The sequence below is a fragment of the Carassius gibelio genome, chromosome B20, assembly GCF_023724105.1.
Source record: "Carassius gibelio isolate Cgi1373 ecotype wild population from Czech Republic chromosome B20, carGib1.2-hapl.c, whole genome shotgun sequence".
Lineage (NCBI taxonomy): Eukaryota > Metazoa > Chordata > Actinopteri > Cypriniformes > Cyprinidae > Carassius > Carassius gibelio.
The window spans coordinates 9,464,920-9,490,294 of record NC_068415.1 but is presented as its reverse complement, the minus strand read 5'-3'; the positions used below and the strand labels follow the sequence as shown (position 1 = coordinate 9,490,294).

The window sequence follows — 25,375 nt, the reverse complement described above, 5'->3', positions numbered from 1 at the left end:
TCAGGCAACACATTTAAGAAATTCCACATACATAATTTACATAACTTTAATAAAGTTCACATAAATTTTAAAATAAAGTTTACTATGAATAAATGTTTTTTTCTTGACACATATATGTTGATTTTCTTTCTTTCCTTTTCAAAAAAAAAATAATAATAATAAAAAATATATATATAGTCGTTTTAGCTAAAGTGTGAACATTTGTGTCTGTGGTCCGTGCGTGCAACGATCAGCGTGCTCCGTGCGTCTCTCCATCCAGCCCCCTCATTTCAGCTCAAATGTCACGTCACTCCTGTTTCTTCTCAAACCAGTTTCAAGCTAAGGACCAGGCACCTGCCCTCATCTGGACTTTACCTCTTCTAGACTTGCAAAACCTCATTCCGTTTTAGTTATTTCACCTGGAGGGCAGTGCAAATGGAGATCTGTTTGACGGCTTATCGTTTTTGAAGAGGAAAAAAACCGACCTGCCAGAACAATCTACAGCGGCATATGTTTGACGGGATTAAATCACACCTTGCACGATGACTGCGATGGGAATCTGGTGCGTTTTGTGGCTCGGGGCATTTGCTCTCACTTCAGCCGCTCCGAAATCACACCAAACACTTCTGGAGAACATGAATGAACAGAATGACACTTTGCAAGTTGAAAGTGACAATCAAGAAAATATATTAAGTCAGGTAAGAATCTCTTCGATACGATTATATCTGTGCAGCTTCTTTATAACCTGCAATATAAGTAACACTTCATGATAACTTTCATTGAATAATGAATTTCTAAAGTAAATTCAAATAGCCTATGAATAGCCTATGAAATAGTATTTAAAAAATATTTTATTCAAAAATAGTCCTAAAATCATTTTTCAAAGAACAGTAGGCTGCTGGATCGATCGTACTCAAAATAATAATAATCATAATACAATAATATCGCTTCATTGCCAATTTTATATCACATGCACGTAGAATTGTGTTTTGTTTAAAATTATGAAAATTATGTTCGGGGAAACCCACAGAAAATTAGGCCACTCAGGGTTGGAAAACATTGGTTACACTTTATTTGGTAACACTTTATTTTATGGTTTTCTTGTTACACGTTACATGTAATTACTACAGTATTAGCACAAAATATTGCGTAATTACATCCGATATACCTAAACCAAACCCTAATCCTATAGGCCTAGTAAACATGTTGTTAATTAATATTACTCAGTACTTAAATGTATAATTATACAGTAACAAGGACACCTCATTTTAAGGTGTCGTTGTTACAGTGTAATTATATATTTAAGTACTGAGTAATATCAATTAACTAGCTAGGCTACATGTACTTATTATATGTAAGGGTTAGGATTAGGGTTTGTTTTAGGATTACTTGCATGCAATTATGAATAATTTATTGTAATTATCATAACAGAAAGTACATATGTAAAAAGGGCATCTTAAAATAAAGTGTTACCAAACGATTTTCAAAAACCCTATTAAAACTGTGTAATTGGCATACTGTTTGAATGTAAGTAGGCTAAACAGTTAATGTTATTAATGAAAGTTACTAAAAAAAATGTACCAGAAACAAATTGATATACTTCACAACGTTGGTACCTGAAAAACAGTAATGAACATTACAATGCACATCAATATAGAAACAATGCAACAAAGCTGGCTGGCTGGAAAATGCATCCGTCCTCTTTTCTTTGTAGCTGCTGGGTGATTATGACAAAGTGAAAGCGCTTTCGGAAGGCTCTGACTGTGGCTGTAAATGTGTTGTCAGACCTCTGAGCGCAAGCGCATGCCAGCGGATTCGGGATGGTCACGCAACGCCTCAGGATTTCTACACGGTGGAGACCATCACATCAGGACCCCACTGCAAATGTGCATGCATTGCACCTCCGTCGGCTTTAAACCCCTGTGAGGGTGACTTTCGGTTGAAGAAACTTCAGCAGGCTGGAAAAGATAATATCAAGGTGACCAGAACATCTTCAATTGGATCTCATAGACCAGAATAAGTTCAAAATATGGCAGGATATGAATGCATAACCTTTCCTACCCCTTAAATAAAACCAACTCTCGCCATGACGGAATTTACTTCATCATTACAGCTGTCAACTATTCTGGAATTGCTGGAGGGTTCCTTCTATGGCATGGATCTACTGAAATTACATTCAGTCACCACAAAGCTTCTTGATCGCATGGACACTATAGAAAAAGTAAGTGGTGTTTTTGTTTGTTTTCTTATCTTACTCATGCTAAACATATTATAAATGCAGTTTATTACTGACAGATGGTCTTAAACAACCAGACCAAGGAGAAGTCGAACACAAGGAGCACCTCTCCAAATCCACAGCCGCCCACATCTTCACCTACAACTCTGGCTCCAGAGCCGCAGGAGAAGAGGACCAGTCTGAGGGAGCAGAATGATGAGGCAGCTGCTTTTCAGCACACAGAGGTGGGAGGTGCTATTTAAAACAAATGTTGCATTACATAAGTACCATGTCTAATACGTAACAATGGAACAATCCAAACATTATGTTAAGCCATCTGCGTCGAGCATTTATTTATTTATTTAGGATCACTGTCTCAAGAGTCAAAAGTGACCTCATGTTGTGACTTGAAACTCTCACTAATTTATCCCACTGTCAACTCTTACATAAGTTGGCATGAAAAGATCCAAAGCAGATGATCTGTACCATGATCTGTTATAGGCATAGTTCATAATAAAATGAATTTCTGTCAGCATTTACTCACCCTGATGTCAAAAGACTAAAACCTGAAATCTCAAAAAAGTTCCTTCACAAAAAGTTCAGGTACTCAATACGTAGATCCAAAAAGCATCGTAAAATGAATCAATAGTCAAGAGATATGGTTGATTTATATGATGAACCGATTTTTTTACATTAAAACAATAATTGACACCAATATGTATATAGAGCACATCACATATGGTTTTTTAAATGCTCCACCATCATCCCCGTTCCAAAGAAACGCGAGATTACAGGACTTAACCACTACACACCTGTGGCTCTAACGTCTGTTTTCATTAAGTCATTTGAAAAACTGGTTCTGGCTTATCTGAAGGACATCACTAGACCCCCTGCAGTTTGCTTACAGAGCAAACAGATCTGTGGATGATGCAGTCAGCATGGGACTGCACTTCATCCTGCAACATCTGGATAAATCAGTGACTTATGCGAAGATCCTGTTTGTGTGGACTTTAGTTCGGCTTTCAACACCATCATCCCAACTGCCCTCCAGACCAAACTGACCCAGCTCTCTGTTCTTAGCTCTATCTGTCAGTGGATCACCAGCTTTCTGACAGATAGGAAACAGCTAGTGAGTCTGGGGAAATTCATGTCAAACAGCTGCTCCACCAACACTGGTGCCCCTCAGGGATGTGTTCTCTCCCCACTGCTCTTCTCCCTGTACACCAACGACTGCATATTCTAAAGACCCCTCTGTCAAGTTCCTGAAGTTTGCAGATGATACTACAGTCATCTGTCTCATCCAGGACGGAGACAAGTCTGCTTACAGACAAGAGGTTGAGCAGATGTCTGTCTGATGCAGTCTTAACAGCCTGGAGCTGAACATGCTCAAAACAGTGGAGATGATCGTGGACTTCAGGAGAAACCCCCCTGCACCCCCCCTACTCACCATCATAGACAGCACTGTGGCTGCAGTGGAGTCATTCAGATTCCTGGGAACCACCATCTCTCAGGACCTGAAGTGGGACAATCAAAAGAAGACTACAGACATCAGAAGTATACAAAGAACGGTTCTGATTGCTGAAAGGATTATTGGTGCTCCCCTGCCCACTTGTATACAGTGCATCCAGAGTGAGGAAAAGGGCTCAGAAAATCACTCTGGATCCCTCACATCCAAGTTATTCCCTTTTTGGACTCTTTTTGAACTTTTGCCATCTGGCCAGCGTTTCAGAGCTCCAAATACCCAAACAGCAAGGCACAAGAACATTTTCTTCCCCAGGGCAAACTACCTCATGAACAGTTAAATGTTCCCCACTTCATGCAATAAAAATGTCCAATAACCTTATATTTATTTGTTACCACCTCCATCCTAGTACATCCCTGCATCTCACTCTATTCTGTTCCATTTTATCATCTATAGCACAACCGTTCAAACAATGTATTTTGTCTTTCTAATTATTTGTCAGTATTTGTCTATTTATATTGACATATGTTTTTTTTTCTGTGTTGTCGTCTAAGTGTACTGGAAGCTGATGTCATTAAAACAAATTCCTTGTGTGCACAAGCATACTTGGCAATAAAGCTCTTTCTACCTGTGTGAGAACCAGTGAGGTTGGATCTATCATGTGACACAAGCTTCCGTGTTTACCATATGTGATGCACACTATGTATGTTTATATGTGGGGAAAAAACCTAAATTAAATGTATTTATCATCATATTAATCAGTCTTATCTCTTCACAAGACTTGGATTAAACCAATTCATATGGTTTAATTACACAATGCCTTTATGACCTTTTTGGATCTTCTAAGTTTTGTTTACCTGGACTTTCAATGACGGGACAGAAAAATAAGACAGGTCTTACGGGTTTGGAACAATGTGAGGGTAAGAAAATGACGACAGAATTTTATTGTTTTTCTTTATCACATAATATCTCAAAGCCTGCAGGATCACAGTGTCCTCTGATGTACTTAACAGAGTAAATATGAGGAAAAGTTTGTGGGAGATCTCCTGAAGACCAGCAGATCAGATCTAAACAAGGCCGTTGCAGCTTTGCAAGAACAAGAGCGCCAAGGAAGGGAGAAACAACCAAAAATAATTGTTAGGGGGATCACATACTATAAATCTGACCCAGTGGATGAGCCAGACACAGAGGAGAACTGTAAGTATAACTTTGATTTCACCGTCTACATTCAAAGATCTCAGACGGAGTAGTTAGGAAAAACATTTTTAAAAATGAAGGTTCTTTATTGGTAACTGTTGTTCCATGAATAAGCTTTAACATCCATAGAACTTTTCTATTGGAAAAAAAGTTATTTTGTTTATTAAAATGTCTTTGGGGAACCTAAATTGGTTCTTCAGTGGCATTTATGTGAAAGCCCTTGTTTGTTCTTCATTTCAGTAGATGAAAATCACAGTGGGGATAGCTCAATTGATCTCTTTGCCGACGAGCAGCTCCTTCATCACAAAGCTCGCACCTTAAAGCCACTCATCAAGGGGTGGTCTGTCCACCCAAAACCCAGGAGTGACGTCTCAAAAGGGGGAGATGGCCTTCAAACTCCATTTACTGAACTGCTGGACTCTGCCTTGCCGATTAAAATGCCTTCTGAACCAATATCCGTTCAGACTCAAACCAGTCGTTCCACCACAGACAACTCTACAGGAGATGAAAGAACCACAACAACACCTGCTGTGTTGGATAATTTCAAGGTCACCACCCACAATGAACAGATTATACCTCAAACTATCGTCAAAAAGGAGGCAAGCATCATGGAGCCCTCAACTCCATCTGTAAGACAAGCTCAAAACATAATGGTCAAGTCATACAATCTGGGCCATATAAAAATGAACCAGTCAGTCACAGCAGCTGCTGCTAAAGTGGTGGCTACAGAGCCAACTCTGACAGAGATCACCACCAACAGGTCTGTTGAAAAGAAAACATCTGTATCTTCTGTGACCGAAAATGGAATTGTTACTAAGGCTAAACTGGAAGATGAAATAAATGCTTCAACGGTTTCAATGGAGAGTTTAACTCAAAGCACATTTAGGAGAACAACACCAGTACCAACTCTTCATTCGGACACTTTAACAGTCACAGAAAGCTCATTGGGATCAACTGCTCAAACAACAGCTGCTACCACCATTGTGACATCACCTCATGTCACTGAAAGCAGGAGCGACTCAGTTACTCACTTACCCAAGATGACTCCTAATCAGACATTATCCTCAGTATCATCTTTGATGACCACTACAGAGGCTACCACAATAACAACTACAACCCCAAGCAAACCTGGCAAACAAAAATCTATCATAAACTGGGATGAAGAGGAAGAGGTAGTGGTAGAAGAGGAAATGGAAAGAATAAAAGCTGTAAAAACTGTGGTTGAAGAGAGCGTGGTAGAGAGACCTCAAAAGAAGCCAGGTACAGCCTTATGATGTTCTTGTTATTATTTGTTTTATTTTATTATCTTGTTTTTTTTATTTATTATTTTATCATAAATGTTCAAATAAATGTAAATTAATTATATGTGCATTCATAAATCTATGCAAAATTTATATAAAATAATTTATTTTGGAGGTACTGATTTTATTTATTATTAATTAGCATTGTATTTTTTATATTTCTAAAAAAGTTTTTATTTAATAATTGTACAAATTATGAAAGTACAAAATAAAAAATATGAATAAATACAATAAAATAAATTTAAAATAATCATATAATTATGCCAATTTATGAAAGCAAAATATTTTCCATTATCATAAAATGAAAATTCGATCATTAATTACTCACCCTCAAGACCTTTGTTCATCTTTGGAACACAAATTGAGATATTTTTGATGAAATCCGAGAGCTTTCTGACCCTCCATAGACAGCAACACAACTGAAATGTACTCACACCCAGAAATGTAGTAAGGACATCGGTGATCCAATATTGAATAAAATTAATTATGTTTGTTTTTTTTTTAAACAAAAAGTATTCTTGTTGCTTACTAAAATTTTGAACCACAGTTGAACCAATGTCACTTGGACTGTTTTACCGATGTTCTTGCTACATTTCAGTTGTGTTGCTGTCTATAGAGGGTCAGAAAACTCTTGGATTTCATCAAAAATATCTTAATTTTGTTTAGAAAATGAACAAAGGTCTCATGGGTTTGTAAAGACATTAGGGTGAGTAATTAATGACAGAATTTTCATTTTTGGGCGAACTGTCCCTTTGTTGAATCCAGAGTGTTTGCATGGTTTGGCACAAAAATGAATAAAACACTACAACAACATAATTCTGGGTTTTGTTTGAAGGAATGTGTAAGGACACTTTGGCCACAGTCTCAAAGCCCATCACACACAATACATTCGGTCGTAATGAGGGCGCTTGGATGAAGGATCCACTGGCTCAAGATGACAAGATCTATGTCACAAACTATTATTATGGCAACAACCTTCTGGAATTCCGCAACATGGATGTCTTCAAACAAGGTATGGTTCTTTTTTCAGATAAACTTCATAAATAAGCAATTTTACTGATTTGTTTTTCTCACTTTTATTCAAGGTCGCGTCACTAATTCCTACAAGCTGCCTTATAACTGGATCGGCACCGGCCATGTGGTCTACAAGGGTGCTTTCTATTACAACCGTGCATTCTCTCGAGACATCATTAAGTATGACCTGCGGTTGCGTTACGTGGCTGCCTGGACCATGCTGCACGATGCAGTGTTTGATAACGACGATGTGTCCACGTGGAGATGGAGAGGAAACTCAGACATGGATCTGGCTGTCGACGAAAGCGGACTTTGGGTGATCTACCCAGCGCTGGACGACGAGGGCTTCTTGCAGGAAATGATCGTCTTGAGCCGCCTGAACCCCAATGATCTAAGCATGAAGCGTGAAACCACATGGAGGACCGGGCTTCGACGCAATCGTTACGGCAATTGCTTCATTGTATGCGGCGTTCTTTACGCGACAGATAGCTACAATCAGCAGGACACTAATTTGTCCTACGCCTTTGACACCCACACTAACACTCAGGTGATCCCTCACCTGCCTTTCAGCAACAACTGTACTTACATCACTCAGATCGATTACAACCCCAAAGAGAGGGTGTTGTACGCCTGGGATAACGGACATCAAGTCACGTATAATATCAGTTTGCATATGTAGACCCACTGTAGACCAGAGCAAGCGTGTCCTCAAGTAAAAGAAACCATAAATGTGGATTGTGGATCAGTTCACTCAGCTTTTCTTAACTTTGTGTAGTTTAATGTACTTATTAATGTGCTATTGTGTTTTCAAAGTGTAAAAACAGACCCATATTGTTACATTTATGGTGAAAACAAGGAAAAGCTACTTAGTTAACAGAATTTCTTAACACCCAAAGGCTGTAGCTATATGAACTTTGCAGTTTGCATTGATGCCCTCTTTTTTTTTTTTTTTTTAGATATTGATGCTTGCTTTTGCACTATGAAAATGAACCTCTTTTTGTTTATAGCTATACCTCTTATAAGGCTGGCAGAAGTTTTGAGGTGTTGTATTCTTAAATCCAGTAGAATACATTGTATATACTGTAATATAAAAGCTAAAACATGGGATTGATGAATGTAAAAAATACAATATGTATTTTCAGAAACATATCTCAAAGCTTTTTTTTTTTTTTTTTTTTTTTACAAACTTACACTTGCATATGTGGTAGGAAGTTTGCAATTGTAAAAATGTTTGCAATTGTAGCATTTTGGTAAAACAAGAGTAGACAGTGTTTTGTGCACATATTCAGTGTTTTTTTTTTTTCATCTGTATGTTTGATGCATCTTTTTATGCATATTTTATTCCAATTTTGTTTCATCTTTTAGCACTTAAGAAATTCAAATCTCTGTCAGACTCAGAAAATGGCTGCAATAAAGATGCAAAATAAGATATCTGGCTCTGGTTTTCCTTGTAAAGATGTCAAGTGAAAGCGTGTTCTCAGCACAGTTATTCTTATTGGTCATTTACTGTAGATGAGAGCAAAGTGCTACACTGTAAACCCTTTGATGCAGAGAGCTAAATCGGGACAAACAAAACACATCTACCATATTTTAACCCTAAAACACTGTTTACCCCGGTCTTTGCAAAGACCTTTAATCAGCACTTCACAGTGCCTCAGACCCCACATTTACACAAACCTTCAATTTCAGAGCGCAAATTCAGTCTGACATTAGACTCTGTCTGCATCCTAAAAACAAAAGATGCACACAAAATCCCCACAAACTTGAGTCCAGTGTTTATTTCTTTGCATTGTTACAAAATAGCTTTCATTGCCATCACTGTGTGAACAAATAAAAAAAAAAATCTTTCCAAAATTGAAAAAATTAAATATATAAAAAATAAAAATGCTGCCAGAGAGGAAAAAGGGATTTGTTGAAAAATAATGAAACATTTTTACCGCAATGCTAAGGACAAAAATGTTAAATTTTCTCACTAAATACTAATATATCATCTCCATTTTGAGATGAAAGCTTCACCTGAGTTGAGTTTATAAACTGAAATTAAATAAATTTTTTTTTTTTTTTTTTTATTCAGTGAAAGTGACGACAGATTGGAAAGTAAAAGCTAATAATCACATTGCTTTCGAATGATAACTGGCTACGGCTTCCTAAACAGGACAAGAAACAAGTGCACGTCTAAATACACTAGAATAAGAGAGACAAATACACTGTGAACAAAGGACAGATGAGGTACATACAAAGTAACATTAATAATCTGAGTCTAGTCTACAACTTCAAATTAACAGCCAGTTTTGTTAACAACTGTATTTATGTCAAGCACACTTCATTTAAAGTGCAATTAAGCCACTAAGAAAAACACAAAAGGCATGAAATACATTAAAATTAACTGACAGATGTTGAAGAAGACCCCCAAACCCAAACTGCTATTCCAATTAGAATTAGTCTAAAATGATTACCCTTCAAAGACCAAGTATATAGTAGAAGTATTATCCAAATACTTTCAAATATATATTTTTGGAAGTACATTTACAGTACTGGAATGGATGTATTTACAGCAATGGAAAGTCAATTACACTGACTCAAGTGTAAGTAATCCATCTTCCTACTTTTCTATTCGATAAAAAAAAATGCCAAACAAAAACAAAACTCACTGGCAATGCAGTTTGTTTGAGGACAGTGTTGTATATAGCTGAATATGACCATTAAATGTGTAAATATTAAACCTTTATAAATATTCATTTGAATTCATTTTATAAACAAAACAAGCACAGTACAAACAAAAAAGACAAAAAACAACTCCCTGACAGCTACCACATACAGCAGAAAAGGGTACAATAATCGAGCCAGATCGCACTTTGGTTTGGAAGATTTGGATAATGAATGCCCCTGTAGTTTAGCTGGAAGAGCGCAAAGAAATTTGAACACGCTTGAAGTCACTTTGCATAAAGTGAACATAAATGTAAATGCCAATAGTTAGTGAAGTCAATAGCCTGGAATGAGACCGTAATATGAACTGAATGGCTCATCAATATTGAATGGCTTTCTAGATGCATTTGGAAAAGGTGCCCTAAAGAGAAATTCTCAACTATTGCTGAATATCTTGGTGATTTGTTATTGATTACTAAGACCCTGGTTGGCCACTCGAGGAAGAGAAGAGACACAAAAATGAAAACAAAATGCTAATTATGTAACAAACTAGATGATGGTGAAAAAACAGGTAATTCAAAACAAAATGAGATTGATAAGCTAGATAGCTGAGACTAAGATGACCCCATGAGGACACCGACGGGGGCCGCAGGTTGGTTGTTGTTGGGGGCCGCGTGATATAAAGAGTCTGTCTGATTGACCCGAAGGATGGGTGGAATGGTAGACGACTTGATGTGGAGTATCCTGGTGTCCATGACCTCACAGTCGATCTGCATCATCACCTCAAACTCTTTGTCTTTAATGATGCTCTCTGCAGTGAGACAGAAAAGTCTTTGTATTAGCGCAGAAAATATAAATCATACAAAACAGTTCTGTGAAAGTAATGGTTAAACGTATGCAGGTGAGATGCCAGGTGGCCTGTGGAGGTTAAGAGGCATTTTAATGGTTTACCAAGGTCAGTTACACGCTGTAAAGACAACAGATGATGACTCCCACATGAAAGAAAACGGGGTTAAGGAAAGGTACACTACTGTGCAGAAGTTTGAGGCCACCAAGTTTTTTCATCTAATACTTATATTCAGCAGGACAGCATTAAACTGATCAAACATGGCAGTAAAGAAATGTGTGATGTTTCGATTTCAAATAAATACTGTCCTTTGGAAATTTCTATTCATCAAAGAATCAAGGAAAACTTATCACACTTGTTTTCAACACTGATAATTATCAGAAATATTACTTCAGTATCAAATCAGCATGAGAAAGATTTCTGAAGAATCATGTGATTCTGAAGACTGGAGTAAAGTCTGCTGAAAATTCATCTTTGCCATAGCAGGAATGAATAACATTTAAAAGATAATGCTTGCTGTATCATACAAGTGTTGATAGGCAATAGCACATTTACTCTAAATCTACTGGTAATTAAATACGTGAGCACTACAGAACTAGCATCGGTTTTACTGACACGGCAGGATGCCCCATGATCCTTTATCTCTGGAAGTGAGAGTCAGGTCGTGACTTCATTTCCCATGTTTTGACAGACTCATAAAAGCGCTCATCAAACACAAGCTACGAGTATTTTGTAAGGAACCAGTAAAGCATGATGGTTTACACTCACTAACGATGTTCTATGGTCTATCCTCTATAAGGGCAGCTTTCTGTACTTCACACACATGCACAGCATATGGGCAGCATTCAAGTGACTTTTACAGCAGGCTTGTGTGATTCGGTCCAGCAATGATAAAAACTTTATAGGCTGGAGAGCATCACGGTAGGTCAAATCTAAAGCACTTTTCCAGCCCTTACTGGTGAATACATTTATGAATCCTACACTCAGACGCACACCCACAATGATGATCTCAAAACCAGTGATCTACAGTAAACCTAACTGTAAGAGTCTTTCTGACGTGTTCCTGAAACCAAAATCTTTCCCATCTATCTCTAATGCACCACTGAACAGTCCATGTTATGGGATAAAGTTTCAGTATCTCACAAAATGTGTATTTTCACAGGTGCTTAAAGACAACCTCAGCAGTGCTGCAGAAGTCATCATAGATGATGGGTTACAGCAATTATCTCACTGTATTTCAATGCAAGCACTAAAATGACAACGAACTGCTGAGCTGTACAGGTATATATATATATATATATATATATATATATATATTTTTTTTTTTTTTTTTTTTTTTTCTAATATGTCAGAAATGTCATTTTCCATTCTCACAGAAGGCTTTTCGTTTGGTGAATTCCCTTTGGATGTGTCTGGTACTGTGCCTGACTTTCCAAACACCATTTAAAACTCTGATTAAGACAACATGTGGACTCAAGGGTAAATTCCTGATGAGGTTGTGGTTGCGAAGCTTTGAGATTCCAGCCAAAATCACTTTCCCCCATAACTGACAGTTTAACAAAAAATTAAACCAAATATAAATCGAGAACTGTATTGAACTTTGTTCATAAAAAGAACCATCTCTTAAAACAACGAATTGATCACTGATTTGGTTCTCAAGATTCCGTGGTTCTTGAGTCAACTGCTCACTGGAGAGAAAGATTATGAGTAAATAATCTTTTCAGACATTTCAGCAAAATTAAAGCTATAGTATAACTTCAAAAGACTTGTAATAAAATGCACAAGTTGCATGTTATGAACAAGACAAAAATTCTCTTTTTGTGTCCATTTGGGGTGAGACACTGACAATGTTTTTTTCTCTTTTCACTAGGCTTTTGCCTATAAAGCAATGCCTTTGACTGAAGAGTAAAAATGTTCATGATATGGCTTCGAAATGTGTGCAGTGCACAAACAAACAAAGAAAAGGGAATATGATGATGATCATCATCATCTCCAACATTCACAAATGATTATAATGCTGACTCAGAACTCCCACAGGGAAGACAGCAAAAGAGAACAGATAATAAATGTACTGACACTGCCAGGCACTGCAACAATATTTTCCAAACCAAACATGAAATTGAAATTGATGGAGAAAAAAAAAAAAGTTTTGTTATTCATGTTGTTTTCAAGATAGAAATCAACCACCTTGAAAACAATGATGAATAACAGAAAGGGTTTCCTCCATCCCTCCATCACACGCGGTGCAAAACACCCGACCCCAACACGTGTAGACTGGAACGGAATCAGCTGGGGGCAATTTCAAAAGCTAGACTCCCGTTGTCCAAAAGTTGTTCTCTTAATAAAACCATGTGAAACCCAACTTTGAACATTTATTTTTAAATCAACAGGATGGAGCCAGAAAAAAAACCTGATGCATAGAACACCATGCTCGGCCATCCACTCAAAAGGGAATAATTCGATTTAAGTCTACGATCTTTAAAATATATCAGGTTTCTTGTTTTGTGCAAACTGCACATTTAAACGCAGACTATGTGCGCCAATTACAAGATCAAGATCTTCCCAGACATCACATTCTCACACAAGCTCACGCACATAGCAACTGGAATGTTTATTCTTGTCACTGAACAACATGAAGCACGTGTCCTCATTTTTGGAGAGAATTTCTTTTTACCCCTGCTTCCCAATACTTCTCTTTCTCAGTTACATTTGCTTTGGCTATATAACCGGAACAGTTTGCACACCTGGTGACATGTGAACAGGTTTGCAATCTGACCTGGTGTCTGCTATTAGTCTAATGATTGCATCCACTAGAATAGCGACTCAAATAAGCAACTGACATAACTACTAAATGTTAGGGGCATTTGGCACTACTAGAAATTAAATGTACTTCTCTAAATATTCTCTTTTTAAGAAAAAAGCCTGTTCACACTGCAGGGTCAGCATATCACATTTTCCTTTCTGAGTTCAGTACGGGGTAATCTAACCTGATACTTTGACTAATAAAAGGAATGGAACGTTTACAGAAATGATTAGACACCCATAAAAGTTCAAAACCGTTCTCTCTTTGATTTTTATAAGAGCTAGTGTTGGGCGATATGGTCATTTTTCAAATCGTTATATCGTCAGCCCGTGAGATCGACGATACATGATATTATCGTGCATGGGTGGAGCAAGAGAGAGACTGTTTGTTCTGGGGTTTTAAACCGTGCAGGTGCACGAGAGAGAGCCTATGCAATCACCAATAATTGGAAAAATATACTTTAAAACATACTAATAAACTAACGTTAAATATAAAAATACTGTATTTAAAACAGCTAGTTAAATACAGTCGGACAACTGTCATATCGCGCGTCCTGTGACAAATCTACCGCATTTGTGCCTGGAAGTTATTAGTCTAAATGTTATGCTAAATCAGTCAACAGTGAAAATCAATAGTAGATTTATTTTAAAGTCCAACAACTTAACACTAATTGGACATAATTGAACACGTTAAATATAAAGCGTTAAAAACGGGTAAGTTTGTATATTTGGAGTAAAGCTGAATTGAACTGATGCATCAGTCATACATCGCTCCGGACCACGCACCCATGACGAGCTCGACGCAGCGCAACAGAAACAAGAATGAGATGCATTCTAACATAACTGTGGTGTTAAACTCAGTTAGTGAGGGCTCGTTTAAAATATTACACACATTTAGGCCGTTCAGATTACTTGTTAAAGTGCAATGGGATACTTCATATCTGCAGACAATGTATGTCTATTTGTGGGTGGAGACTTAGTAACGGCCAAAACTATGTATTTTGCATGCATCACATTATAGTGCGGTGTGCATGAAAATGATAAGGCGGCAGAGCGAACTTATCCATAGTGGTTCTCACTTAGTCCTTCTATATCATCACCACATAGCGAGTGTTAGAAGTTAAGTGATCAGTCTTTAAGTGAAGGTCTACGTGAGAACCAGTATGGATGATAAGTTCGTTCTGCCACCTTGTTAATTTGTCTTTACTTCATTTGTAACAGCAAGAAAGAGTAAATCTCTCATGTATGAGAAGAGCGCGTTGCCGTGTACTAGCCATTAAATGTGTTGGACACCAACTCCTCATTTTCTATCTCTTTCATTTCTATCTCTTTCATAACAGAACTCCAACCGTTTCATGTTTCACTGTTTGCATCACTCCGCTTTCGGTATTTCTCATAGCGAGTGTCATGGTGGACACCCAAAACCACTATATTTTAGAAATAATACTGTTTTAAGAGTTTTTTTTTTGGCAAGAATGTTCTTGTTTACAGAGAAATAAGCAGTTGGTTAATAAAGATAATTTCTATAACAGCCATGCCAATATACATCTATAACGCACTGCTACTTATGTGACATTTCTCATATATAAACAAACACTCATTTCTGTGTATACACACAATATCATATGTATTTCATATTAATATTATACTTTCTATAATTTAATATTATATAAATTCAAATGAATTAAAGATATTTTTACAATGAATAAATTTACCCACAAACTACATAAATCTATCAGATGCTAGAACTCAATCCGATCTCCTGCAGGGATCATTAATATGTCATTAACTCTGGGAGCTCTTTTGTACTGGTCCCCTGTCAAGCCTCTGAGTGGAACATTCTCACCCAGCAGTTTTGTTATCAGAGGCTGCAGGCCTGCTGTGAGTGGAGACACCATTCTGGTTTTAAGGACAAGGATCTGACTGTGATCTCATTAGCTCACAGCCATACACGGCAATGTGCTACAAGTCTGTGCTACGGTGGTTTCGAGTGTAGAATGAGTGTTGAAATGTATGAATGAGTGTTGAAATGTAAACCGTGATCTATGTTACCAGTCAAAAGAAATGTTTTTTCCCAAGTTTTTACTAATGTTAACTTGACAAAGCAACTTAGAAAGCAGTGCTCATTGTACAACATGCTGAAAACCGTGATAATTAATAATTGCCTAGACACACTGCATGTACTATTCATGTACAGATGTGTCTCTTTTTGATTCAAGTTCATAAAACATAACTAGAATATGCAATAATACCACTTACAGCAAAGGACCTGGATTAATACAAGGCCAAAAACAACACAATTTAGTCCTAGATTTAATATAAATTTAAGGAATAATGCTTAGTATAAAGCATTAGATGACAGTTCATTAGAAAATAAGATAATTCACAATTCTTTTCTCTTACCATTGTAATTCATAGCTGGCAGAACCACAGACATCTTAGGGCGGCTGCCTTTGTTGTGGTTGGTGGCGGGAAGGAGGAGGTGATCCTGTAAGCAAAAGAGGAACAGCCATCAGCCAGCCACAAAAACACATGCACAAGGAGAGTTAAGTACATTGCTGAAGACATTGTTAAATAGCTCTGCTCACTGTTTAAAAAGTCTGAAGCATCAATTTGGTTGCTAAAAAAGTCTAACTTGCGTTGGACAGTGAGATTGAGACACAATACATTTAAAAAAAAAAAATTATCTTAATGCTTTTGATCAAAAATCAATTAAATAAAAAAAAAAAAGTATATTGTGAAATAAGTATTTTTAAAAAAGCCATTCCTCCAGTCTTCAATGCTGCATGGTTTTCAGAAATCATTCTAATATTCTGATTTGGTGCACAAGAACCTCTAAATATTAATGATCGAAGAAGTTGTACAGTTTTATATTTTTGCTTGAATACCCATTATAAATTTATTTTCATGTTCCCACATTTCATTTTTTATGTTCTGAGGCATAAATAATTAACTTGAAACTGAAAAAAGCAGCCAGTTTCCTACGGTGAAAGCAAACTTTGAACTTGAACTTAAAGACCTAGAGAGTGTAATGTAACACTAATAATCAGGTCAGAACTTTGTCTATGTTAGTCCAACTCAGTTGTACCAATTGGAGACATTCTCCAGTCAGGACACACAGCCGTTGAAGACAGAAACCATATGGAAAGGAAAGCCCATGGCCCAGAGATTATAATAACACTTTGTCTGTGCTATGGATGGGAAACGTCTTTTGTCATGTAGACTTCAGTAAATGTGTTTGTGCTTAAACCATCTGTTGTCACTGTACTAAAGCAGGAAGTTGAATTCACAATGGGACTCAAATAGTTTACCCAAAAATGAAAGATTCTTTATCGGTCTTCTTTCATTCTTCTGAAAATAGTCCCCAGCTATTATCACTGAATGGATATCCATATCAGCTGAATGGTGTCGAAAACAATAAAACTCAACGGTTTAACTGTAGGGGAGTTGGAAAATGTGCCTATTTTTCAAAAAAGTGGAGTGTTTCTTTAAAGTTTAATACCTGCTCCCGACCAGTAGAATGAATGAATAAATATTTTTTACTGTACCAGATATTTGTACTTGAACTACATCAAGAACAGAAGGACAAGGTCTTCATAATTTTTTACAACTTTTTTTTTTTTCTGAGAACTGGTCAAAATGAATTTTGATAAAACAAGAACAGGTAGGACTAAGAATGGGGTGAAAGCTTAATTCAGTTACATAATGAATTAATATTAGGGAACATAACACTTTTTTGCCATTACTATCAATTTAAGACTTCTGCTCAAGGCCTTAATTTGTTGAAGGCTGAATTAAAATTTCTTAATACCATTTTAAGACCCAGAGAAACCCTGTGGTAAGTAAATGAAGATAAAATCTAATCTAGTTCCCTAGACTAGATTATGACAATGAGGTCTTTTATGAAGAGCAGTGGCCAAGTTCTTTCGTTGTGTCCGGCAGGTGACCTTGAACATTTCTTTAACCCATGGAAGAAATTCTAGTGCCGTTGAGAGGAAAGGTGGAAAAAGTGAGTGACAGAGTGAAAGGGTAAGTAACTATTGTATGGAGAATGATATGAGGAATACCAATCTCATCAGATAGATATGAATTTCCGCCAAATCTTAAGGTCTAAGGGCTCAAAGGGAGCTGCAATGAGAGGATAGTGTGATCAGCTTACATGAGGATGACAATGGAAACATCCCTAGCTCAGTTCGAAAGTTTGCAGCAACTCTGAAAGATCAGAGAGCTTGATTCAATGGAACAATGAAATAAACACTATTAGGCTGCAAACACAGTCCAGAGAAAGATGCAGGGTTCACTGCACATGAAGGGGAGAAAAGAAAAACAAAACAGGACAAGCAAAATCTCAGAGACACATGCAACCTAGGAAACATAACACACACACATTTTGAAATAAAAATATTACATGAATTTCCTCATTGATTTTTGATGTTCTCATTTCTAACTGGAACAATTAACAACCACTTTCCTTTATTTAAAATAAATCATGTTTTTAAGAAATTGTTTACTCGCCAATGGTTATTTGAATTCATTTTTTCTCTTGTACAGCAAAAATGGTGGGTGACAATTTTCATTTTTGGTTGAGCTATCCGTTTTTCCTATTCAGAATTCGGAAGTGTAGTACTAATGTATTGTACTCTTTAGATTTTCGACAAGAAATTTTATTTGCCTTCTTTTGGACCCCATGTCCATGCATCATTAGTAATGCAACATTAGGGAAAATACATTTATTATTTTATTTTTTTTATCTGTCTACTACTTAACAATAGTTCATACATTGGAAGTTAATGCATTTGAGTTTTAGATGTCTAGGATTGCAACATGATGGGTTAGTTATTGAGCTAATGTTCTTAAATGGAGGTCCACATCTGAGGAGGTTTTAGGAGGAACTGAGTCAATGTTGTGAAAGTCGGACTTCCCAAAAGACTGAATAAACCTAGAGACTTAAAACATAAAAAAACAGGGCAGTGGTCTGAATATGACTAAACCAATTCTTCTGGCTCAACTAATCTAAGATGGGGCTCATTTTGTTTGGTTGAGATTAATAAACACTAAAACAAAGACAACTTTGATTTTTGAGTCTTTAAATCAAGTTTTGTTGGAGAAAAACATGGGGGGGGGGGCGAGCAGTTGGCAAAGCAGTCCTACAAAAACATCTTTATTTTCTGATTATGAGTCATTGACATGAGTCATTTGTTTGTTTTCACAAAAAAAAAAAGAGAAGTGGAGACCTGTTTGGCATTACAAAAAAAAAATCTTCAGGATGAAAAGAGAGAGTGATAACTATTTACTGTCACATCCCATGCAAACTGGTTAAATATTTTATTACAATAATTTAGCTTTTTTGCTTTGGGCCACTATGAATGTGGATACGCCTGTCCGCCATTCCCTTTGTAACAAAAGAGATTTAAGATTATTTCAAATATTTCGGCCAACATTTTTTGCATCTTCCAAGTGAATAATTAAAAGCAGGTACCGAGAGTATGGAAATAAATATTAAACACACAAAGAATAAGGGTGGAACTGATGAAAGATGAAAAAAAATTGACCAGATTACCACAAATACAGTCTGACCCCAAATGAATGACATCCAGCTTGAGATCATGAACATATGCATGAAAAATCAGACCTGAGTCATCGGAATAACTCTTAGCTGACCAAGTCTGTTCACCTATTACAAAGATGGAAACTATCAACAACAAAAAAAGTGACTCAAATAAAATTGTTTAAAGATAAAACAAACTATCAATGTGCACTAAAATAGCCAAATCATAGCTCACTTTTAGAATGTGATGTTTAGGGGTTGGTGAATCTGACATTGAATTAAAAATGTTACAAGCAAAGTGATTACAGAAGAAAAAAAAACGCACGTACCCATGAATAATAACAAACAAAAAGTCTTTAGTCCAAACAGCCTCAAACAAATATCTTGATTTTGATGATTCTCTGCCATAAATCTCACAAACTTTGGCAAACAGACGGAGTAATTGTTCTGTTGTGCAGGTCATCTGACATAAAATCTGGGTACCACTGAATCATAAATAACCTGGGAATGCCAGACAGAGAAGTTTATTGTAATATAATCGTATTATACTTTATACAGGCAACCCTCTACATTGCGAATAAATCACTCACATATACGACTAAATCTTCACACTGGCGACTAAATTATGTCCAATATTAGCCAATGGATAATAAATTATATGATTTTACTCGCCAGTGTGTTAGTTGAAGGCCAAGTATAAGTTTAGCACAGATATATTTTCACTCGCAAATACTCTGACTTTGACTGAGGGCTTCAGAGTTTCACTCTCTGTCAGGCGATCTGTGCTTTTTTTCAGTTCATTTCAATGATTGCGGAGCGCACCTGTATTTAATGTACCATAAACTCTAGTGTGAAGGCGCACAAATCGCCTTCGCTTTCACACACACGCAGAGACTGAGAGAGAGAGAAAAAGACAGAGAGAATTGATGCGCTACATTTAAACAATATTATTTGTTGTATTTTCCCGTCAAAATAACGTTGATCCTATGGAAGACTTCAGCTTTTAAGATGGCGGAGGGGTACGATGGTGTTTCATGTATTGAGAGTTGTTCACGGTGTTAGAGATGGATTCTCATGCTTTTACAGAAACACTGAAATAACCAAAAAGAACCACAAACAGTCCAATTAAAATGTTCAGTTAAAATGACTAATATGCATTCAAACATGGTTATCATTCAAGTTTACTTCTAATTACTAAAGTTATATTCTTAAGCTGATCTGTGGAGATTATTTTTTTCACCTGTCAACCCTCTACGGACACCTTGGCAATTGAATTGCTATTGGCTAGTAAATATTGTAGTTTACTCGCCAGTCACAGTTTTTTAAATATCTGAAAGTACACTATTAATATCAGTCAGTCAAGCTGCTTGCATATATTCATTTGAATATCACAGGGACATACTAAATACTAGGTAGGTGGCATTACAAGAAGCACAGTGTGCTTTATTTCTAACAAGAACGATCGTTTACAAACTGAAGGTTTATAAAGACCTCCCAAGATCTGACACAAGCTAGAAGATTCTCTGACATGCCATTAAGATGGAAGAGTCTCAAGTGTCCCTTTATAATGGTGTGTGGGCTCTAAAACCAATGAAACACATCCTTGTGTGGCCACAGCCTGACAGAAAGCAGGTAGACAGATGAACAGACAGACAGGCAGACAGATGGGGAGGTCAACTTACCCGGCGGAAAGAGATCACGTAGAATGTGTCCCCTCTTCTGTGGAGTTCATCAAAGAAGTCATTGTAGGTGCGGTGAGGGGCGTAATACACCTGCAGCTCACTGCTGGGAGTCCTGAAACAGGACACAAACACTTCAAACTCTGATTTACATTTTGCCACTGATAACAACTGCCTGTGCTTGTACTAATGTTAGGTAAAAATCTGTACTGAATAAGGAATATTAAACATGCCGTGGTTATTAATTACAAAAAGCTGTATCGAATTTACTTTGCATACCTTTATAATATTAATATACTAAAATACCACGTAACCCAGAGCAAGTGAAATGTTGAATTACAGTTCTCAGTAACCTCTTGATAAAACACTTTCTTTCCTGTGTGAATGTTGCCTTTTCCCTGTTGTCAGTGTGAAGCCATGGAATGACAGCCATGTTGATTTCTGGCCCAATGCACTGCTGAGGTCAGCTGAACTACAGCAGCCAGAAATATGATTTACCCTGAGGGACAGCATGTGTCACACCCAAAAAATGAAATTAAGAGATAAAACAAAAGACAATTAAAATAAAAATGCAGGAGGATGTGTCTGTAAGGTGTAAAAACATAATTTTTTTGGTGCAATAACCCTGGATAGATTTTAAGCAAACAAAAAAATGGCATTCATAATTTATCGTACTGTAATGTGGCATTTCCAAGTGACTTGAAGTGAGTTTGCAGTCTTTTGTGGAGGTCTGTCCTCTTAAGGACACAGCAGAATCCACTTGCAGTGTGGCTATCTGACTGCTATCAATTTCATCCTCTAGAAAATCTTGTAATTGTATTAACTACTGGAAAAATATTTTTTGTTAGTTTGAATCCTAACCCTAGGGTTGTGGGTTCGAGTCTCGGCTGACAATACCACGACTTAGGTTCCCTTGAGCAACCCCCAACTGCTCCCGGGGCTCTGGAGCATAAATGGCTGCCCAGTGCTCTGGGCGTGTGTTCATGGTTTGTGTGTGTTCACTGCTGTGTGTGCGCGCACTTTGGATGGGTTAAATGCAGAGCACGAATTCTGAAGATGGGTCACCATACTTGGCTGAATGGCACATCACACTTTAAGATTATGAATTTAACAAAAAAACTAAAAAAATTGGGGAAATGGCATGTACTAATACACAAAAATAAATTAATTGTGTGTGTCATAGTTTAAAATATCCCTCAAGCATTACTACCGCACAACAGCTTTGAAAAATGACATTAAAGAAAAAATAAAATAAAAGCTGGGACAGCCTTCTGTAGATCCACTCTTCAGATTTCTTCCAAATCTATCACATATATGGGGCTTCAAACTTCACTGTGTTGTCTTGTAATACATAAATTCAAATTGTCCTCAGACCATTTCTCAGAATGCATTAGTGAACATTACGTCATTTATACAAAGTTTACATTACAAATAAAGGACAGAAATTTTCACACATGAGCAACTACACAATGGAAAAAAAGCTATATAGCACTAATACAACACCACGGACTCAAGAACCAATTCAATTTTCCAGACAACTTACTTTTCAGAGGAATCCGTGTACTGGATCTGTGTCATGATCTGTGGTACTTCATCCCGTTTATCAGCTGCTTTCTGTTCAACAAAAAAAGAAAAAAAATGTCACTTCCTTTTACCTATTAGATAGAGCACGCACAGTAAGACACGTGGAAATGTGCCTGAGCTCATATTTGCTTTAGTCTCTGCACTTGAGCTCCTGTCAGTGTGTGTTATTCTGAAAAACAGCATCTCTCTCAGAATTTGTTTAGTTCTGTGCTCTGTGTGGACAGTGGACAGAATCTGGGAAACAGCCATCTGTCAACACACTCATCCATCTTCAATCATCCAACATCTCAGCACCCTGCATGACGACAGTATTTACATAGTGGCTCAATCTTGGTGACGGAAAGCAAACAATGTGGCGGTACCAGAGTATAATAGTGGAAGCAATCTAGTTTTGTTTTTCTTTGAGTTGTTTTTGTTGTTTATAGTGAGGACATTATTTCTCTGGAGGTAGAAATTCCTGTTTAAGACCACCAGGTCTTCTGGGCCAGAGATTTGTCCAGACAAGAGGGTCTTTAATGTGGTGGAAATGCATGGAAGGATTCCAGATAGGGCGATGGGAACCTATCAGTGGAAAATGGCTATCGGTGGATATGTGTGTATGCTTGTGTCTGTCAAGGCAGTTTCCCAACATAAGGCAGACACTTCAAACACAGAGCAGCCTTTCAAACAATCAACTTGCTGCAAATTATGTTTTTCTAAGTCATAACAAGCTGTCTATCAAACTGCTTTAACTATTAGTTATCTGATAAAAACAAATGATAAGGAACTAACGCAAACAACTACATCCTGATAAATTCTGCTTGCATAAATCACACAGCTTCACATTGAGCCAGAATGGGGTTAAAAGAATGGTTTCTGGAACTAGTTTAGTAACACTATTAATAACGTTATGAGAGGAGAATCTGCAACCCAATCTGGTGAAATCTCTTAAACGTTCATGCAATGTTATACCACAGAAAGCAGTCATGATAATTTACAGGATAAGGCTTTCTGGAGTAACAGTGCGGTTGAACATCTTGCTTAAGTGCACAATGGAGATAGATTAGCAATCACCCCTTTTGGGGTTTGAACCTCGGTTTCCAGCCCAGAGATCTTAAACCACTAAGCTACTCCAACCTCACCCATGCGGCTAAACTCTGCTCTTATATTGTCTCATAGATTTGTGGCTGTTGGTATAACTTAGAAAATTTCAGCAGTCAATATGTTGTATGGCTAGGAAATAAAATGCATTTGTGTACACATTTCAATAACAATTCTTTGTGACATCTTTTGCCGCACCTTGTCTCCTTTGACTCATTTCGTGTGAATGAAATCATCATCACTTGGACTGAACCTTGACAACTGGACAAACAGAAGTAGATAACTACATTGTGCTGTTGTCATGGCAGGCATTCTGTGCACAAGGCTCACAGCAAATAAACTGAACCCATTCATCTTTTCCCACCATTATGCATCCGGTGTTAATACATTTATGCTTCCTCTGTGTATTAAATAGTCAGACTGAGATACTTCTTAATGATATACATTACCAGTCAAAAGTCTGGGGTCAAAATAAATACATATATTCAGCATGACAACATTACTTTGAACAAAAGGGACAGTAAATACCGTTTTTTAAATTAAATGACTTCTGATTTTGAAAAAGTAGTGTAATATTATTAACACTATTTTATTGCATGAAATGTGGAAACTGTTGACTGCTGACTTCTATATAGAGTTTTTAAAGCTTATACAAACAATCAAATCAAATAGAGCTACTGACAGTGGTTTTGGAAGAGAATTAGACTCAGTTTGGAAATGGCTGTAAAAAAAAAAAAAAAAAAAAGTCTAAGAGAGAAAAGACAGATTGACTCAGCAGACTGGGGCAGGGGGTTGTTTACTTTCCCAAGACTACTGGATTATACTAAGAGTGGGTTAAAAAGGAGTGAAAGCGATGAGCAGTGTGAAAGGAGAGGGTGCAAAGAGAGGGGTCTCACCCCAATGTAAACATTTTGAAAATCTATTTAAAGAAAATAAACAGCGTTATATCCTGGTGGTTCTCAGCTGCCTGTATCTGGGTTGGAGGTATGCACCCCAGTGTCTGCACTTGAGCCACACCGAAACAGATGTCATGCTGAAGTTGAAAGTGAAAGAAACAAGGCTCTTCCGTCACTGCACAATGTCAAGACCCTTTGGTGTCTCTTGCTCAAACAAATCTGATGTGGTTTTCAATAAAAAAATTTGGACGGATTAAACAATATCAAAGAAATCCAAGATAAAATAAAAATAAAAGAATGATCAACAATTCGGCTTTAAATGATGAGAATCTAGATGTTTTTAGGTCATACCAGGATGGTTCGGTCTCTGAGTTGAGTGTTGCTCATGCGCCGAGTTTTGGTCTGTTCAACCTCGTGACGATGTACCCAGCCCCTCAGCTCATGCGCTATCCTATAGTTATGAGGAGAAGTAACATCTTTTCAGATTTCATAAGATGCCATGTGGTAATAAGAAGAATTATGTCATTCAAAACTGTATAGTTTAGTATAAAAAAAAAAAAAAAAAGTAAGACCACAAAGATATATTCTTGTTGACTATGAATGGCTGGATATTGGATTTGAAAATGCAACCAAACTCCATAATAAATTAACAGAACAAAGAAGAACAAATAAGTACTGTTTGGTGCCTTTTAAAGCTATAAGCTCAAAGAAGCTGTTGTTTACAGTTCTTTATCTGTTCTATGGTTACTACATTAAATCAAAAAGTAAAACAAATGTATAATTTAAAAAAAATAAAAATAATCATTTGTACAGGATACTGGTTTCAGGTGGAACCGTTTTATAAAAAGCAGATCTAATGGATGTTGGATGATACAAAGACTGCTACAATTATCTTTTACGGTCATCACAACAGAACTCAGATGTTTATATACCAGAGCTGTAGTTTAGGGCCATTGTAATAAAAATTCCTTTTCGGTTCGGTTCAGATCAGACTGGGCAAATCTGGGGCACTGTGGACCAGATGTTCTGTAATCTAAATCTGATAAGAACTGGCTTGTAACAAAACTGCCAGATAACTCTAACACTAACACTATTAAATATATATTAAAATAACATTTGAATAAT

General features: G+C 36.9%; 2 protein-coding genes across 2 annotated transcripts in view; one reads left to right on the top strand and one right to left on the bottom strand.

Annotated features, from left to right (window-relative positions):
- The first annotated feature begins 238 nt into the window (after nucleotides 1-238).
- LOC127983403 (olfactomedin-like protein 2B) lies at nucleotides 239-8,597 on the top strand. The gene is given in 9 exon segments (XM_052585583.1): nucleotides 239-677; nucleotides 1,694-1,957; nucleotides 2,093-2,200; nucleotides 2,275-2,439; nucleotides 4,670-4,853; nucleotides 5,094-6,113; nucleotides 6,990-7,166; nucleotides 7,240-7,830; nucleotides 7,833-8,597. Coding segments are annotated over 9 exon segments (2,691 nt in total). The 5' UTR covers nucleotides 239-521; the 3' UTR covers nucleotides 7,859-8,597.
- Nucleotides 8,598-8,926: 329 nt separating this feature from the next.
- The window catches only part of atf6 (activating transcription factor 6), a 33,108-nt gene continuing 16,659 nt past the window's right edge, over nucleotides 8,927-25,375 (bottom strand). The window contains exons 12-16 of the mRNA XM_052586638.1: nucleotides 24,602-24,701; nucleotides 22,234-22,304; nucleotides 20,694-20,805; nucleotides 15,867-15,951; nucleotides 8,927-10,625 (exon numbers count right to left, since the gene is read on the bottom strand). Coding sequence (XP_052442598.1) covers nucleotides 10,429-10,625; nucleotides 15,867-15,951; nucleotides 20,694-20,805; nucleotides 22,234-22,304; nucleotides 24,602-24,701 — 565 coding nt within the window. The 3' untranslated portion in view covers nucleotides 8,927-10,428. The remainder of the gene's footprint in view (nucleotides 10,626-15,866; nucleotides 15,952-20,693; nucleotides 20,806-22,233; nucleotides 22,305-24,601; nucleotides 24,702-25,375) is intronic.